Source organism: Schistocerca piceifrons, chromosome 1 (genome assembly GCF_021461385.2).
Source record: "Schistocerca piceifrons isolate TAMUIC-IGC-003096 chromosome 1, iqSchPice1.1, whole genome shotgun sequence".
In the NCBI taxonomy this organism is placed as follows: Eukaryota; Metazoa; Arthropoda; class Insecta; order Orthoptera; family Acrididae; genus Schistocerca; species Schistocerca piceifrons.
Window position 1 is genome coordinate 876,923,807 of NC_060138.1, and position 20,660 is coordinate 876,944,466.

Sequence of the window (20,660 nt, forward strand, 5' to 3'; positions counted from 1 at the left end):
ACCAAATCAGTGAGTCATCGAGTCTGTGTCCACTGTGTCCCACCACCACATGACCGTCATCCTGGCACGACCATCTGCCAAGAGGAGGAGATTAGTGTTTAACATCCTGTTGACAACGAGGTCATTAAAGAAGAAACTGCCAAGTGGTCCAGGTGCAGCATCGATGGGCAGAAGGTCCAATTGAGGTTCTGCCATCTCACATTGAAGCCATCTACCAGTAAATCTCATTCAGGGTTGAGTATGACTGGCACACATCATCTCACAGCTGAGTCAGTGCCACCAGTTGTCTGAGAATGTACACGTCGTAAGATCACCTCGTCACCGTGCTGACCTACGTGTTGGGACTGTTGGCTGCATCTCTTTTACGAATCATGCACCGTGGTCTGTGGGTTCAATGCCCACTACCCAGTACCCGCCTGATGAGGGCATTAGCCTACCATTATGAACTGTGAGAAGTAAATAAAAGGTTTCAGCATCATGAAGCTGCTTGTGACTTTGCCTGTCCACCAACCTCCACCAGAGAACTCCAACACATTGACAGACCTATCTCTATGAGGATCTTCACAATGAAATTGGTACCTGTGAGCATGAAACAGTTACAGCAATAATGAATGCTAAAGTGCGCAGGGCAACTAAAAGAAGTATAAAGATTTGTATATTAAGTAAACAAGATAAAGAGGCAATAGTGTTATTTCTCAAGAAGGAAAATGAAACATTTAGTGGGCAGGAGCAAATAGAGGAACTTTGGATCAAGTTTAGAAGAACATTTTATTTCAAGTGCACGTTTTCTGCTGCACTATTTATTATTTTTTATTTATTTATATATCTATTTATTGGCAGTGACAAGTCACACAACAAGCTCGTTTTAGCAGTTTGTCACTATCAAGTGTACTTCTCAGCTGGTATAGCACAGTCCATATGGCATTATAGAGCGTAAATGTCAGTTGTCTTTTCTTATGATACTATCACATTATCTATATGTTTACTTTTTATTTTCGTGATCTTGTAAAGCTATTTGTTAACAGCTTTTCTGACAGCTTCAGTGAAAAAACTACTTTACAGGGTCACACAAATAAAAAGTAAATATACAAATAACAATATTGTATCATAACAAAAAGACAACCGACATTTACACTGCAAGATGCCGTACAGACCAGTCGTACCATGTAAGATGTACACTCGACATTGACAAATCATCAAAACGAGCTTGTTGTGTGACTTAACACTATGAGTAAATAAACAAAGAGTGCAAAAAAAACTTGTACTTAAAATAAAACATGTCATTCTTCGAACACATGCAATCTGCCAGCACAATTTTAGAAGAATAACTGACTATACCTAGTTGTGGGGCACATCATGTTATATGGTCTCTGGAAAGAAACAGCAACTACTGCACGGAAGGGCTATAAGGAGCTGCTAAATGAAACATGTTTATCCACAGAAGAACAACGACAACCCCACCACAATCTTATCGAAATACCTCTCACTAAAACCTAATACATGTTACTGCTATGTAAAGGTTGTCTGGCACCAAAGTTACTATCAACATGCTTCTGGTACATATTTCCTATACTTCACATTTGGCAATTGCCGTATCTACCATACATCTGCTATGCAAGCCTCTACTATTTCTTTCTATTGAATGCACCGAGGGTCCATTTGGAACTTATGTTCATACTAGCTGTCTTCTCCTGGATGTTACCTCACCACTTAATAGCTGGCCACACAGGTGCAGATTTCTGAAACAGGACAGAACCATGGGCCATTTACATGGATATTTTTGACGGAACTGGCCTGCCGATCTAACCAGCAGGGACCATCTTTTGTCTCTAGTCTTTCAAATCTGCCCAGAGGCCAGGTGTCTTCAAGTGCACTGTAAATCAAAGGATTTTCACGATTCATCCATGGACCTATGACTGTGGTGCCTCATCAAAGGTACATTGCACAGTGCAGTGTTAGGACGTTTTATTGCCATACATTTCTGGATTATGAAACTTGTTTCTATCACTGACAAGAAGTTAGAATGGACCATAATATGAAAAAAATTGTGGCATCGCCGACAATTTTTACACTATGTATTCATATATTTCTTGACAGAAAAATTGCGCAGAATTGGTCAAAAATGGATTTCCGAAAGACAATATTCCATATATATATATATATATATATATATATATATATATATATATATATATATATATATATATATATATATATATATATATATATATATATATGGACCTGATTCAGAACTGTGGGCATTCCTCTGAGGACTGTGAAGCTTCAATGTGCTAGGAACAGGGCATTCTTGATCCTTTGTAAAGTACAATAATAATAATAATAAAGGACATAACACACTTATGGGTAATACAATAAATGAACACAGTGCAATCAATATTTTATTGGCACTCGCCATACAGTTATTTGATACAATTCATCCCCCCTCCCTTTCCACTTCTTTGAAGAGGCCTGCATCTTTCTTAACTCTTTTCTGAAGTTTCTGAAGGCACTTTAAACCTATCTTTCCAACTAGAAGAAAATATGTATTTTGTCACCAAATGTGTTTCATTTGACTGAAATAAAACATCATCTCAGTCAAATGAAATGCTTCTGGTAACAAAATACACATTTTCATCTAGTTGGAAAGATAGATTTAAACTGCTTCAGAAACTTCAGAAAAGAGTTAAGAAACAATGTTGGTCTTATTTACTGCACTTAACAGCCGATTTTTCCTCATGTCAAGAAATGTCATCCGCTTGCACATTTTTAAGGTATTCCATCATTAGGCAGCACTGTTTTCCACTTAACCCCACACTCCTTTGCCAGAATTATACATTTCTTGATGTGAAACACAACATGAAATTGGACAGCATTTCCTCATGTGAACGAAAATCAGACATAAAAGACCATAAGTAAAATCAACATATTTTGTAATGAACTGTTTTTAGATCAAGAAAGTGAATACAAATGTAAACTGTTTCATTACAGGTCACTGATGATGTTTTCTTTCAATCAAACAAAACACATTTGGTGACAAGGTATACATTGTCTTGTAGTTGCAAAGATTTAAAATAACATCAGTAATTATTAAGCAACTACAACAATTTGGTCACACAAATGAAGAATTTCTTTTCTGAAATTTTATTTCAAAATTTGAATCTTAGATTTTATTATACTTTAGTCCACAGTTGGAATACCACATAAAAAATATTCAATCATCTCTCTATAAGACTGATTTTTACATTCTTGTTTGTCTAAGTTAATGGTTGGTTGGTTTGGGGGGATTAAAGGGACCAGACTGCTACGGTCATCGGTCCCTTTTTCCAAAACTTAAAAACACCCACAGAGAATAAAAGCGAACAAGGAAAAGATGACAGACGACACAGGACAAGAGAAACTGAGACAAAGACCAGACAAAACGAATTAAATCACACAGAATGTGACAGTGGTTGGCCGACCATAGAGACAAAAAAAGGAAAAGCCGACCACCGAGAAACACATTAAAAACTCAGTCTAAAACCATAGGCTAAATGCCAGACTCAACACAAAAAGGACAAACACTTAGATTAAATGATAAAAGCCCCCTGCCCGAATAAAACGCAAAACGAAGCCTGTAATGGTAGTGTCATCTGGTAAAAGGGCAGGGAGCGTATCAGGCAGAGCAAATGTCAGCCTGACCACAGCTAAGAGGGGACAGGTCAACACAATGTGGGCCACAGTCAAAGCCGCCCCGCAGCGACATAGAGGAGGATCCTCCTGACGCAGTAAATAACTGTGCGTCAGCCGGGTGTGGCCAATGCAGAGCTGACAAAGGACAACTGCATCTCCGCGATTGGCTCACATGGACGACCGCCACACAGTCGTCGGCTCCTTAATAGCATGAAGTTTATTGGGTGTGGTCAGATTGCGCCATTCAGCGTCCCATAGCGCAAAAACTTTGTGGCGTAAGAAGGCTCACAAAACAGGCTCCAGGAGGCCAACGTCCAGAGATGGTTTACTGGTGGCCTCTTTTGCCAGGCGGTCAACATGTTCATTGCCGGGTATCCCACCATGGTCTGTGGTCCACACAAAGACCACAGAGCGGCCGCAATGGGCAAGAGCATGGAGGGACTCCTGGACAGCCATCACCAGACGAGAGCGAGGGAAACACTGGTTGATAGCTCGTAAACTGCTCAGGGAGTCGCTACAGATTACAAAGGACTCACCTGAACAGGAGTGGATATACTCTAGGGCATGAAAGATGGCGACCAGCTCAGCAGTGAAAACGCTGCAGCCAGCTGGCAAGGATCGTTGTTCGTAATGGTCCCCTAGAGTTAGAGCATAACCGATACGACCAGCAACCATCGAACCGTCAGTGTAAAACATGCCAGAGCCCTGATACGTGGCTAGGATGGAATAAAAGCAGCGGCGGAAGGCCTCCAGAGGGACTGAGTCCTTCGGGCCCTGTGCCAATTCGAGCCGAAGGCAAGGGCGAGGCACACACCACAGGGGTGTATGCAGAGGGGCCCAGAAAGGAGGTGGAACAGGGAAAACCCCAAGCCCGGAGAGAAGCTCTCTGACGTGGACGGCGATCGTACAACCCGACCGGGGCCGACGTTCTGGGAGATGGACAACTGACTGCGGGAATAGGAGACGATAATTAGGATGCCCGGGCAAGCTACAAACATGCGCAGCATAAGCAGCCAGTAAATGTTGGCACCATAACCGCAGTGGAGGGACACCTGCCTCCACAAGTATGCTGTCTACAGGGCTAGTTTGGAAGGCACCAGTGGCAAGTCGTATCACGCTGTGTAGGATTGAGTCCAGCACCCGCAACGCAGATGGGGGTGCTGAGCCATAAGCCAGGCTCCCATAATCCAGACGGGATTGGATTAACACCTGGTAGAGCCGTAAGAGGGTAGATCGGTTGGCGCCCCACCTGGTGTGGCACAAGCATCGCAGAGCATTTAAATGCCGCCAACACATCTGTTTAAGCTGCCGAATATGAGCCAGCCAAGTCAACCCCAAAAACCTATGTGACTCCACCACAGCAAGAAGTTCGCCGTCAAGGTAAAGCCGTAGCTCCAGATGAACAGTGTGTCGCCGGCAGAAATGCATAACGCACGTCTTGGCAGCCGAAAACTGGAAGCCATGTGCTACAGCCCAAGACTGCGCCTTGCGGATAGTGCCCTGCAGCTGACGTTCAGCAGCGGCAATGCCAATGGAGCTACAGTAGAGGCAGAGGTTGTCAGCATACAACGAAGCGGAGACAGACGTTCCCACTGCCGCAGCGAGCCCATTAATTGCAATTAAAAACAGGCAGACACTTAAGACTGATCCCTGTGGTACCCCGTTCTCCTGAACTTGGGAGGAACTATGGGAGGCCACGACTTACATGCGAAAGGTACGATGCGCCAGAAAATTCCATATGAAAATCAGCAGCGGACCCCGAAGACCCCAATCATGAAGTGTAGAGAGGATGTGATGCTGCCACGTCGTATCGTACGCCTTCCACATGTCAAAAAAAGACAGCGATGAGGTGCTGACAGCGGGCAAAGGCCGTACGGATGGCGGACTCCAGGTTCACCAGATTGTCGGCGGCAGAGCGGCCTTTACGGAACCCATCCTGAGACGGAGCCAGGAGGCCCAGAGACTCGAGTACCCAACTCAATCACCGGCTCACCATCCATTCGAGCAACTCGCAAAGAATGTTGGTGAGGCTAATGGGGCGGTAGCTGTCCACCTCCAAAGGGTTCTTGCCAGGTTTCAAAATGGGGATGACAATGCTTTCCTGCCATTGTGACGGAAACTCACCCTCGACCCAGAGACATTTGTAAAGGTCGAGGAGGCGTCACTTGCAGTCCGCTGAAAGGTGTTTCAGCATCTGACAGTGGATGCGATCTGGCCTAGGAGCAGTATCAGGGCAAGTGGCTAGGGCACTGTGAAATTCCCACTCACTGAATGGAACATTGTAGGATTCAGGATGGTGGGTGCGAAATGAAAGGCTCCAATGTTCCATCCCCTCTTTACTGGAGCGGAAGGCCGGTGGGTAATTCGCAGAAGCGGAATTCAGAGCAAAATGCTCTGCCAAGCAGTTGGCAATTACGTCGGAGTCAGTACAAACTGCTCCATTCAGTGAGAGCACAGGGATGCTGACAGGGGTCCAATAGCCATAGAGGCGTCAAATCTTGGCCCAGACCTGCGATGGAGAGACATGGAGGCCAATGGTGGACACATATCGCTCTCAGCACTCCTGCTTGTGTTGGCAAATGATGCAGCAGGCCCACACACAGAGCCGTTTAAAGGCAACGAGGTTTTCTAAAGATGGGTGCCGCTTGTGACGCTGGAGCGCCCGCCAGCGATCTTTAATCGCATCGGTGATCGCAGGCGACCACCAAGGCACAGTCTTCCGCCGAGGGGACCCAAAAGAACAGGGAATGGCAGATTCTGCGGCAGTAACGATGCCGGGGGTGACCGAGTGAACCACCGTATCAATGGTGTCATTAGAGAGAGGCTCAATAGCGGCAATGGAGGAGAACAAGTCCCAGTCAGCCTTATTCATAGCAAATCTGCTAGGGCGCCCAGATGAGTGACGCTGCGGCAGTGACAGAAAGATCGGAAAGTGGTCACTACCACATAGGTCGTCATGCACACTCCATTGGACAGAAGGTAAGAGGCTAGGGCTGCAGATCGAAAGGTCGGTGGCAGAGTACGTGCCACGCGCCACACTGAAATGTGTGGAGGCACCATCATTTAAAATGGAAAGATCGAGCTGTGCCAACACACGCTCCACGGTGGCGCCTCGACCTGTTGCCACTGACCCACCCCACAGAGGGTTATGGGCATTGAAGTCGCCGAGTAACAAGAAAGGTGGTGGCAATTGGGCTATCAGCACAGCCGGGACATGCTGTGCGACATCACCCTCCAGTGAAAGGTAAAGACTGCAAACGGTAACAGCCTGTGGCATCATACCCGAACAGCGACAGCCTCTAAAGGTGTTTGTAGAGGGACAGACTTGCTGTGAAGAGAGTGAAGAACATAGATGCAGACGCCACCAGATACCCTTTCATAAGCTGCCTGGTTCTTATAATAACCCCGATAGCCATGGAGGGCGGGGGTTCGCATAGCTGGAAACCAAGTTTCCTGAAGAGCAATGCAGAAGAAAGGGTGAAGACTGATAAGTTGTCGAAGCTCAGCTAAATGGTGGAAGAAACCGCTGCAGTTCCACTGGAGGATGATATTATCCATGGCTGAGAAAGGCGTGAAGGGACTGGGGAGGCAAATTATGCAGCTGGGTCACCTGATGCCTCTGATTGAGCTATCCATTGCGTCTGAGGGACCAGTGAGATCCAGGTCCTCAGCGGACGCCAGAATCTCCACCTCATCTTCAGACGCAGAGCTTGTAGGAAGCGGTGGGACGGGTGCCACCGCAATGTCATGATTCCTGGGGACTTTCTTCTTTTTCTGCTTCTCTTGCTGTGCCCTTGGTGGTTCAGGCTCGGAGGGCCTCACTGGGCCAGTCTCAGGGACAGACGACGACCGTGAGGCCCTACGACCCGCGACTGGTGGTTGTTTCAGCCACTTGTGGGTGCCCGCTTTTCCGCTTGTCGGAACTTGCGAAGGGAGGTCCCCAAGGGACCCCTTACTGGCGATAGTAGCTGAAGAAGTCTTACTCTTCTCCGGCTGGGAAGTGGGACCTGGTGTCCCCGATGGTTGGGGGTGGGGAGTGTTGCTCCTGAAGTAGATGGAGCAGGAGCAACAGGGAGTGACATGCCGCCCCACAATCAAGGGAGCTGGTGGATTCTGACCAATCACAGAGCCAACCGTATGGGACGACACAGGAGATGGGAGAACCGTCATTGCAGCAGTGCCGTAGATCGACGTCATTGGCACAGGATGGAGCCTCTCATATTTCCGCCTAGCCTCAGAGTAGGTCAGGAGGTCCAGGGTCTTATATTCCATTATCTTCTGTTCTTTCTGGAATATCCGACAGTCTGGCGGGCAGGGGGAATGGTGTTCTCCGCAGTTAACACAGATGGGAGGCGGAGCACATGGAGTATTGGGATGCAAAGGACGTCCACAATCTCGACACGTGATGCCGGAAGTACATCGGGAAGACATAGGCCCAAACTTCCAGCATTTAAAACACTGCATCAGAGGAGGGATATATGGTTTCACATAACAGCGGTAAACCATCGCCTTGAACTTCTCGGGTAAGACATCACCCTCAAAGGCCAAGATGAAGGCACCGGTGGCTACCTGATTATCCCTCGGACCCCAACGGATGCGCCGGACGAAGAACACCTCGTCGTTCTAGGTTGGCGCGTAGTTCATCGTCCGACTGCAAAAGAAGATCCCTGTGGAATATAATACCCTGGACCATGTTTAAACTCTTAGGGGTGTGATGCTAACTGAAACATCCCCTAACTTATCGCAAGCGAGCAACCTCCGTGACTGGACAGAGAATGCTGTCTTGATTAGAACTGACCCAGAGTGCATTTTAGACAAGCCCTCCGCCTCCCCAAACTTGTCCTCTATATGCTCCACAAAAAACTGGGGCTTGGTTGACATAAATGATTCACCATCAACTCGCGTACAGACTAGGTACCGGGGTGAATGATTTGCCTTCTTTGCCATATGTTCCTCCCAGGGAGTGGCCAGGGAGGGAAATGATCTTGGATCAAATTTCTTCCCGTTCAGGTTAGACCTCAATCGCTTAAGAGACTGCTGGTGGAGGCCCACCAGCGAGAGATGATGTACCACGTTTCATTGCGGGTCATCCGCCCTGATGCCACCCACTCCGACCAGGGGCTCTCCCCACGGGCGCCACCCAGCCACAGCAAAGGCCACCTGGCAGTATGGCCTTTGCCGGGTGTCCTGATGCCCCAGAGGGATAGGCATCTACTCTACTCCTCGGCATACGTGGGGAGGTAGCAGCTCAGGTATCAGCAGTGCGATCCCTGTGTAGTCAGGGGGCTACCACCAAGAGGGTACATGACAACCCCACCACAACGGACTGGCTACCGTGCTGGATGTTGGGTGTCAAATATCCATTAATAAAGGGAGCAAAGATGGAAGTGCACAATGGAGAGAATGTATGCTACCCGGAACACACTACAGCTAATGTGGGCGGAAGCTCTGTGTAAGTCCAACTCCATGACAATATCGGGTGTGCCAGATCGTAGGGCAAGATGGATATATAATGCACCACGTAAGGCGTCCTTCCCACAATGGTACGCACTAATGGAAAATTTTGAAATGGAGTGGTCAAACCCATTAGGGGACCATCACATTAAAGGCCGAAATAGTTGAGACTCCTTTTAGTCGCCTCTTATGACAGGCAGGAATACCGAGGGCCTATTCTTACCCCCAAACCCGCAGGGGGGTCTAAGTTAATGTTCCATGTGTCAGTTTCCTAAAAGAAGGTATTCTACGGCACAGGTAGAAATCTTTCAATGCTGTCATTGGTCCACTCCTTCACTATACTCGCTATCACATGAAAATTCACGGAATTCTTTAATGTTGCCCACCAAAAAAATCTGCACTTGTGACAAGCTGGAGAGCCAGGGTCTCCAGTTCTCAGAGTTGCATGTACAGGCCTGCAGGTCATGTCTCCACTGACACACAGTGTCTGGAAGGTTTGCAGAACCCATCAGAAACATCTATGACCTTCCCCTAAATACTGTTCATGTATGGCCAGCTAATTAGACACAGCAAAGCTAAAACAGAAGCAAGTGTGTTGGGATTCTTGTTGTTCATGCTGTATATTAACGACAAGACAATGCATTGACAGTAACATTTTCTGCAGCTTTGTGATCTATAACAAGAGAGCTACCTTAAGAATGCTGCGCACATATTTTGTCAAATATCAATAAGATCTGTAAGTGGCAAAAAACTGTACGTCCAGTAACATAAAATTACATATTCAGAAAACGGAAATACGGAAGCGTCCGATCCCGCCCGTCTACTTTGACCCGTGATGTCACAAATATGGTGGAAACGGCCATAAACCACGATTCCAATAAGGCACATATAAAGTCGTTACGTACACATTATGAGGACGAAAATACATTGAAAAACAAACACACACACATTCCACAAAAAGCCTAATGACACTAACGGGACAAGCGCGGGAAACGGGGTTTTTGGGTGGGGACAAACTAAATATAAATAAATTTAGACACCCACCCCCATACAAAACCAAGCAAAACGACGAAAAAAAGCGACATCACAAAACTCCCCAAATACCACTAAACACAATATCATCTGGAATCGGACACTTCCCTTGACCTATATAACTCAATAGCAGCTCACGATCACATAAATTGGGATTGAACACTTCCCTTGACCTATATAGCTCAACAGCAGCTCCCGATCCCATAAATTAGGACACTTCCCTTGACCTATACAACACAAAAACATCTCCCGATACCAATACCAACATTCACAGCCACACATTGGGATCGAACACTTCCCTTGACCTGTTATCCTTACGACATCTCCACATACACCAGAACTTTAAGTAAGCCTTATTTCTTCACGACATACTGAACACTTCGCAACTTCATCCAAAAATCCGAATAGTTGAAGAAATTTTATTAGAGACAAAGCACTGTCCCCCATCATAGCCGACAACCGAAAACTGTTGATCCTGTCAGTCATATCCATACCTACCAAAGACATAAAAAAAGCAATTTACCAAAATTCACACACAACGCCACACTCGCAAACTAAACCAAAAACCTCACCTAACACACCACCAGAGGGCACCATCGATCGCATCAAAACGACACCTACAAACGCGCCACTCTCACAAATTAAATTCCGAGCCGTCGTGACGTCACACACCACAACAGCCTTACGTCACGGGTCAAAGCCAACGGGTGGGATCGGACGCTTTGATCGACCCCAGAAAACTTACAAACATAGCATCCTATGCCAAAATACCAGCAAATAGTATTCAGGAGACTAAATTTCCACAGAAACCCAAGACTGTTTGGTGCGAAGGAATTTGTCATGTTACAGAGTACCTATTAAATTAAACTTTAATATATTGTTCTGTATAGTCAGTCTGAGCAACAGAGACTGTAATAAAAATTGTTGCTTCTCTGCAAATAAGTTATACTTCTGAGAACCACAATCTCCTGGAGCACCACACCAAATGGCCAGTAAGTAGCCACTAAACAATGGAGTTTGGCCAGGTGGTGATGGTAACCATTACAGTTCCATTGACACAAATATTTGAGTGTAACACTTTGTAGGGATATGAAACAGAATGATCACATAGGTTCAGTCATGGGTAAAGCAGGTGGTAGACATTGGTTTCTTGGTAGAATACTGGGAAAGTGCAATCAGTCTACAAAGGAGACAGCTTACAAATCAGTCATGAAATTGGTTCTAGAATATTGTTCAAGTGTGTGGGACCCATACCAGACAGGACTAACAAGGGACATTGAATGTACAGAGAGAAGGGCAGCACGAATGGGCACAGGTTTGTTCAATACGTGGGAGAATGTCACAGAGATACTGAAGAAACTGAACTAGAAGACTCTTGAAGATAGACATAAGGGGTGTGGCAAACAAGGGTATCTGCACCGGATGGCAAATTCAAAGGGTGCCAAATTCACATTCTTAAAGAAAGAAACCTTGTTTCACAAAGTGCCTAGTCTCCAGTGAATGTTGGTCTATCAATATCGATTGGGTGTGCAAATGATAAGCGTTGTTATAATTATTATTGAAATCCATAGATTCAGACTACCTGGGTGGAAATAAATGACTAGCAAGAATAGCACGTAAGAAAGATTACACATTATCTTCTTGGTGTATCGAAGAAAATGAAATTTTGACAGAAAATTTTTGCCAGATCGCTACACTACAAAGTGCCAGTTGTACAGTCCCTAGTTACCAGCCACGTAAGTTGTACTCTCGGAGTAGGCATGGAAAACGCATTGTACGAACACATAACAACATCTAACCAGAGAATGAATGTGGGACAACTTAACCAGTGATTTTTGGCAAGGTTTGTAACGTTAACTGCAGAATAAGTTTTGATAGTGGCAGGAATAGTTGCAGAATTAATTATGATAAGATTGATTGTTTGAACGAGGAAGGAGTCACTGATGACCGTGCCACTAAAGCAGAGCTATCAAACACAGTTTTCAGAAACTCCTTCATCAAAGAAGATGAACTAAATATTCCTGAATCCCAATCAACAACAACTGCCAAGATGAGAAACATAGAAGTAGACATCCTCTGTGTAGCAAAGCAGCTCAAATCACATAATAAAGGCAAGGCCTCCGGTCCAGATTGTATACCAGTCAGGTTCCTTTCAGAGTATGCTGCTACAATAGCTCCATATTTAGCAATTACATACAACTGCTCACTCAAAGAAAGATCCATACCTAAAGACTGGAAAATTGTTCAAGTCACACCAATTCCCAGAAAGGGAAATAGGAGTAATCTGCTGAAATACAGGCCCATATCACTAACCTCGATTTGCAGTAGGGTTTTGGAACATGAATTACCTCCAAGAAAACAATTTACTTACATACAGTCAGCATGGATTCAGAAAATACTGTTCTTGTGAAATACAACTAGCTCTTTATACTCATGAAATAATGACTGCTATCAACAGGAGATTTTTAATTGATACCATATTTTTAGATTTACAGAAGGCTTTCGACATCGTTCCTCACAAGTGTCTTCTAACCAAACTGTGTGCCTATGGAATATCGCCTCAGTTATGTGACTGGATTCATGATTTCCTGTCAGAAAAGCCCGAGTTTGTAGTAATAGATGGAAAGTCAGAGTAAAACAGAAGTAATATCCGGTATCCAATATGAAAGTGTTATAGGCCCTCTATTGTTCCTGATCTATATTAACGGCATAGGAGACAATCTGAGTAGCCGTCTTAGATTGTTTGCAGATGATGCTGTCATTTACCATCTTGTAAAGTCATCAGATGACCAAAATGAATTGCAAAATGATTTAGATAAGATATGTGTATGGTGTGAAAAGTGGAAATTGACCATGAATAAAGAAAAGTGTAAAGTTATTCACATGAGTACTAACAGAAATCCGCTAAAATTCAATTATGTGATAAGTCACACAAATCTGATGGCCTTAAATTCAACTAAATACTTAGGGATTATAATTACAAATAATCTAAATTGGAATGATCACATCAATAATGTTATGGGTAGAGCAAACTAAAGACTGTGATTCATTGGCAGAACACTTAGAAGGTGCAACAGACTGCTTACACCATGTTTGTCCACCCTATTCTGGAGTATTGCTGTGTGATGTGGGATCCACATTGGGCGGGACTGACAGACAACATCAAAAAAGTCCAAAGAAGGGCAGTTTGTGTTGTATTACCACGAAATAGGGAGATAGTGTCACAGGCATGATACATGAACTGAAGTGGCAATCATTAAAACAAAGGTGTGTTTCATTGAGACAGATCCTGTCACGAAAATTCAATCACCAGTTTTCTCCTCCGATTGCAAAAACATTCTGTTGGCACCCACCTACATAGGGAGAAATGATCATCATGATAAAATAAGAGAAATCATGGCTCGCACACAAAAATGTAAGTGCTCATTTTTCCAGTGCGCCATTTGAGAGTGGAATGGTAGAGAGACAGCTTGAAGGTGGTTGATTGAACCCTCTGCCAAGCACTTTACTGTGGATAGAGTAATCATGCAGATGTAGATGGAACGGATACATCACACAAATTAAATAGAAGAATTTGACGATTCCAAATTTACATACAAATTTTGTACTACTACCACTACTACTACTACCACCACCACCACTTTTCAATATAACGCTTGAGAAACTGGAGAATTTGAATGAAATGTGAAACTATTTCTTAACATAAAACATTTTGCTTGTAGTAGGGCTAATAGGCATTTGATATTGGTACTTTGTGAATTACACTATGTCGTATTAGTTATGTAAGTGAGGCAGATAAAAATGACCATTTGTGCCAAAACAGTCTCACTTATTTGGCATGTGTTACAATTGCTGGAGGGTAAAAATCGTAGAGGGAGACCAAGAGATGAATACACTAAGCAGTTTCAGAAGGATGTAGGCTGCAGTAGGTACTGGGAGATGAAGAAGTTTGCACAGGATAGAGTAGCATGGAGAGCTGCATCAAACCAGTCTCAGGACTGAAGACCACAACAACAACAACAATTGCTGCAATGTTAGAAAGGCCTAATTCATTTTATCTAGCAGTCAGTGACAAGATGTAATCAAATCACGAAACCACAACAATCTTGTGTACTATCCTTATTAACAGCTTTTCAGTATTAGACAATGACATTTTGATTTTTCACGTAGCAAAACATTTTCATGAACTTCGATGAGGTAATAGAGTCCTTTGCAGAAAGGAAAGCACACCGTGTAAAGTAGCAAGATGAAAAAGAAAAAAAATGCTAGGACCTAACGACTGAAGAAATATGTACTGTCTTGCTTATCTCCTGTCTTTACTGGTTTTATGTCTCCTATATTTAATTTTACATCACAAAAAAGAGAAAGTTATTAGTTAATATACAATGAAGAGTGCAAATTTTCTGAAGATTTCTTACTCTCCCTGTCACAAATAACCCCACCCAGTGTTAATGATGAGGTTTTCTTTTTTTAAGGGGATAGGATGTCCAGCCAACTGGGAGAAGCACCACAGGATATTTTCATTTCCACTGTGCCGAACGTAGGTTTGATGGCTTCCATTACAAAATATACACATTTGAATTCCACAAAATGAAATACAGTGATGTGTGATGGAAGAACGCTGTGTGAAGAGGCATGCCACCACACTTTGGCACACTTAAGACCAAATAACACGTCTGACATTTCCTTGAACATATGTGTTTTATACATCAAACTCTTCAGAAAGATGTGAGCTACAAAATGAACATATTTTTGAAAAATGGATCTTTCTTTTTACTTTTTGACATCCTATCTCAAACGCTCACTTGGGAGGGGGTAGTATCAAAATTTCGCTCTGGCTCGGAAATACTGTAGATTATGGGCTGCTAGGAATATACTACATCCCCCTGCATATCATTCGCATAGGGATCGTAAGGATAAGATTAGAATAATTACTGCATGCACAGAGGCATTCAAACAGTCATTCTTCCCATGCTCCATATGTGAATGGAACAGAAAAATACCCTCACAACTGGTACAATGGGACGTACACTCTGCCGTGCACCTCGGGATGATTTGCAGAGTATCGATGTAGATGTGAATGTAGAAGGAACATCAGATTAGGATCAGAGAAGGCACAAATTACTTTGCTGCGGAGTTGTGCTACAACTGAATGTGTGATTCTTCATCAGTTAATTGACTAGATCTCAAGGGAGATGGGGGCCAGACTGACTTGAGCAGCAGAACTTAGTTAAACTTTCAAGTTTTCCCTCTTTTCCCTGCAAAGTTTCAGTTCTGTGCGGATTTTTCTATCTTGACTTTTGGAACAGAAGATGAAGTTCTTATCTATTGTCCATTGCCTGTTGCTCTCAGCCACCTGACGGCAGAATGCTGGTCTGTTTCATCTTGTGAGGGGGGCACCTCGGTAGTTGTCCTATTTCCTGGAGATGCCGAAGAGGATGAGATGCCTCCAGCTGCACCAATGAGATTCTTACCACCGATGCTGTGGATTTGGGGGCCGAAGGAGCAGATGTCCTCTCCTGCACTGACATCTGGCTAGGGCCAAGAGTTCCTGTTTGAGACAATGTCAAAGGGCCAAGTGTGGATATTGACACAATGTTTGCAGAATTTGATGTAGCCAGTCAAACTTTTTCTTGATAAGACTTCATATTCTTGGATCTTCTTCATCCACTTGAAAACTGAACATGTAGGTGAACGACAGGGCTGGTGTTCTGGACAGTTTATATGTGTAAGGAGTTGTTCATAAAGTTGTGGGGAGTTGTTCTGGACAGTTTATACGTGTAGGGAGTTGTTCATAAAGTCTGTCCTCATGAGTAGCACTTCTGAACATCTCATACGTAGCCTCATTAGTACAATGAGAGGATATGCGTCCAAATCTATGGCACCTAAAATGTCCAATAGGACGATGAAAATAGTGTTTGATATCACACCCATAAATCCTGCCCTTCAGTTTCTTAGGTAAAACATTTTCCGCAAAGGCAAGAACAAAAGCTCCAGTGTCCACTCTATTATCCTTTGGTCCTATCTGGGTGTGACAAACAAAATGTAACCCATGCTGCTCTAGGTTGGGGTGGGGGGTCAAGTGACCCCTGACATAACTCCTTTTTCAGAATACTAATGTTCTTATAATCCCAAAGATACTTGTGTTTCATTTTGTTCTGGCCAACAACTGCTGCCTCAAACAATGATGTATGCAACTGTAATGTAACTTTTCCATTGTATTTCATATGCTGCTCTCGTTACCTGCCACATAAGTGAGTGGATTTTCTTTGCCTTTAATAGGTGTCTTCAATTAATATCACATCAGTGTAGTCTCATTAGATAAAAGATTTTGCATTTCTGGAGGACTCAGATACTGAGTCAGAAGTGGACTAGCAGATTCAGATGATGATCGTCTTACAAATTTATAAATTATAGAGTGCAGCAATCAATCGTCCTTTTTTTGCAGGTTTTATTTGGCAAATCCAGATTTTGGCTAGTGACTAGCCATTATCAATTTACTATTTTCTAGTCTCGATATATGTCAGTTTCCTGTTGTTCAAGCGTCAGTCACGTGCACGTACACATGCACACACAATGAATTCACACAGAACAGTTAATAATAAAATATATTTCTCAACTCTGGTAACAGCAATTGCATAACAGGTTTAGTCTATCTGTCCCTGTGCTGACTATAGTTATATGAACACAAACTAAATAATTTCCTCTGAAAATTAACCTTCTGTCTTGATGTACCATTAGAAGAACAGTTCCAAACTAACAGTCCTCAGTTAAATCTGTATGCAGGCTGTCTCTGTCCATATACCATAATTCTATTCACCGTTCTGTTTCTCCTGAAGACTAACACTGCCTGTCTATCTGTCAATCTTTCTATCTCACCTGATGACTTAGAGACTTGGAATGTTCTGCATGAACTCCATAGCAAGACTCAGACAGGCTTACAACTTACAATGGACCATTTCTGCTCGTACACATTTACTTAAGCATGCATCTCTCTTCATGGTGGCGTTGCCACTACAGGAGACGTGATTCTCGTGGGTAGAGTGACCGAGTTGAGTGCATTGATGTTCCTGCTACAGACGGGTGTCCAGGGTACTTCTGGTATCAACTGTCATAAACTTTTCTTGTGGGATATCTCAGTACACCACAGGGGCAAAGACTAGTATCACGTACCACTAACAGCTTCTTTTGTTACAAGATTGTATTTCCTCAGCTGAGTTTTGGTTGCATTATTGGAGGCTTAATTTTATCTCAGGGATAAAATGACAACAGAAATATGCAACAAATGTATCAGACCCCTTTTGTATGATGAGAAGTCATCATGAACTCAATGCATTCCTGCTGATAAGTCTGTTCTCATTTCTGAATATGGTACAAGTTTGCACAAATCTATCAGCAGTTTTATATGCCTGGTAAAAATAACACAGCTGATATTCTACACAAACTTAACGAGTACAGATTCAAATTTTTGGCAGCTGCAGTCGTGGATTCCAAATAATTTGCAATTCCTTTCCACACCTGGATCAGAAAAAACTCTACTCAAACAAACAGCCATTGGGAGAGTAAGTCACTCCTTGCCTCACTGAAAACATTTCTAAACCAAGGTGGAAATGTGACTGCAAACAAACTCCTAGGCATCCCTTCAGCTCACCAAGAAACTTCAACAGAAGAAAACATTGTTGGTGGGGACAATGAACAAGATTCACTGGAATATCTTCAACTGCATCACAAAAAAAGGGGAAACAGTGAAGAAGATGGATGTTGTGGAGATGCTCTTACATTGTACCAAACTGCACACTGCATTCTGAGGTAGCAGTGAGCAAAGAATGAAAGAAGAAACCTGGAATTGTTACCTTTTATAACACTACAAAGTATGGTGTGGACACTGTAGATCAAATCAATGAAACACTCAACCAAAGTTGCTTGCAGCAGATGGCCAATGCATCTCTCTTGTAACATCCTTGCCATGGCAATAACAAAATTGGATCATCAACATTCAAATAATTGAAAATAATCTGCAGATACAGCATTTGTTCCACAGCTGGTGAATGAACTAACAAATGGAGAACAACAAAAAGAGTGAGACATGAGCAAGGATGCTAATCCAATGAAGAAGTTTCTATAGGACCTAACAAATTGAAAAAACGAAAAATGTTTCAAATTGTATAAGCAAAGTGTCCTATGATATCTGAGAGAAATGCAAAAGCTGTATGCAGAAAACATAGATGGAAAGTACCTGCCTATGCCCAACATTAAACATAGAAGAAAAGCAACTATGCTCAATATTAAATTTCACTGTTTCAAAACAATGAAATAAATGAAAAACTGTTAGGAACTTCACAAATTGGTCACATTTAGCTCAATGGAAAATATATTGGTCCAACTTCATTCATGTTGTGGATCGATAATGCATAGCTGTCTCATTAGGGGTCAAAGGACCCCTTCCTAATGTTTTAGGAGTGTTACCGTTTCCACTGTTATAATGTTAATTAAGATCAAATCAAAGGTACTAAGCTTCAATATTAATGTAAACCAGCGCATTTAACTAGCTATGGATGGTTCAAATGACTAAGTACTATGAGACTTAACATCTGAGGTCATCAGTCCCCTAGACTTAGAACTACTTAAACCTAACTAACCTACGGACATCACACACATCCATGCCCGAGGCAAGATTCGAACCTGCGACCGTAGCAGCATCGCGGTTCTGGACTGAAACGCCTAGAACTGCTCGGCCACATCGGGCAGCCTAGCTATGGAACTTCAGATTCTTATTACCGTACGAAAACTTACAAGTTTACTAGTGTAGCCCACAACTTGTCTGTAATAGGTGACTTATTATAGAAGACAGAGTGCCAAACAGACCAATTACGCATGTAGGCCTACAAGAATTAGAGAGTCTGTGCTTGATTATGTTAAAAACTGGTGGAGTACACAAACATTACTTATACGAAAATGAACATTAAAAGAATTCCACACTATTTCCTGAATTCCTCACCCCATCCGCCAAAATTAACATGAACCTGACACCCCCAATGAAACTGCACATGCTGTTGTCATTCAACGATACAAAAACTTAGTGTTATAAATCCAGCAGAATTAAAATAGTTACAGCTAATCAATCGAGTCACTTTTCAGCGTTTGTCAACATCAGCTTACGCCTTTATCCACAGAGCCATTCGTTGCATTATAAAGAATCACGAACAATACTTACTTGCTTCAGAAGAGCGTTGCAGATCAGTTGCAATTTATCTACTGTTATATCTATTGGAAGGTCCAACAGATTTCCCAGAACCTCTCCGGTTTCAGACTTAAATCTGGTTAAAATCATACGTGTCTCACTTTTTGGCTCCATTTGTATTTAAAAAAGTTTACAAATTACACTTAACAATATTACAAATCGGTCTGCAATGATACTGTCACAAGCTAACTTATTTCTCAAACTTGTGAAATTATCCTGCCGACACAAGTTGCGTCACGAGTGTCATCCCGCACCCATCTCCACATGGCAAAACAAAGCGACACACGTGCTTCTGTTGACAACACATTACCAAAGTACATAACTGTAAAGCTACTACTGGACTTCTCTACTACCCAGCGAGGTTCAAACCTCATTGCAACATGGAAGTACCACGCAAATCGGGGGACTACTGAAGAAGAGTGGTTCGTTTGAGAAGTTGCTAGCGGGTTCGTGCGCATGAGCAGAGCTGAATTCGCGTAAGAGCAGTGCCTTCTCCCGCTTCTGGCTACTTGAAGCGTGGCTGTTTGCTGTATGAGCAGTAGTAGCAAGTAGTAAGATGCTACCCCAAGCTGCCAGATTCGTGCATGCACAGAGCAAGCCGAGCAATAGTGGTGAGGGAGGGAGGTGTCCTTCTTCACGTGACCCATGTGTATATGTTTCGTGATATTGCTGGTCTCTTCGTTTAAGGCCCGTCCACACGCAACGATCTATCTGCGCAAATGTCTGCGCACATGTGATGTGCGCAGACAGATCGTTGCGTGTGGACAGAAGATTTGCACCAACCTGAGGTGTGTGCAAACCTGGAAGTTGGAGTTGGAGGTTTGAGCGAAACCTCTCAAATCTGTTGGTTCAAACCACATCTGCGCAGACAAGTTGGAGCGTGGGGACAGGAGATCGCCGCAAATCTGGCGCGAAACAGCTGTTTACTCAGTCTAGTGTTTGTATTTGTGCGCACAGGGCATTAAAATGGCTGATACTCGTCAGTGTTCTCGAGAGTTTGTAAGTGAATTCATTGAAATATATAGAAACCACCCTCGTTTGTGGAAGGTTAAAAGTAAAGAATATAGTGACCGAGACAAAAAGACAGCAGCATACAATGATCTAATTGAAAAATTGCGGGCAGTTGACGCCTCGGCAAACAGAGAAACAGTAATTAAAAAAAATCGTTGCGAACTGTTTACCGAAAAGAGTTATCCAAAGTTCAGAAATCTAGAAGATCTGGTGTAGGAGTAGAACAAGTATACCAGCCAACTTTATGGTATTT

General features: G+C 43.3%; 1 protein-coding gene across 1 annotated transcript in view; it reads right to left on the reverse strand.

Annotated features, from left to right (window-relative positions):
- Positions 1 to 19,806, reverse strand: part of LOC124716446 (notchless protein homolog 1) — a 93,648-nt gene extending 73,842 nt beyond the window's left edge. Inside the window, exon 1 of the mRNA XM_047243175.1 lies at positions 19,370 to 19,806. Within this exon, the coding sequence (XP_047099131.1) occupies positions 19,370 to 19,510 (141 nt within the window). The 5' untranslated portion in view covers positions 19,511 to 19,806. The remainder of the gene's footprint in view (positions 1 to 19,369) is intronic.
- Between the last annotated feature and the right edge of the window lie 854 nt (positions 19,807 to 20,660).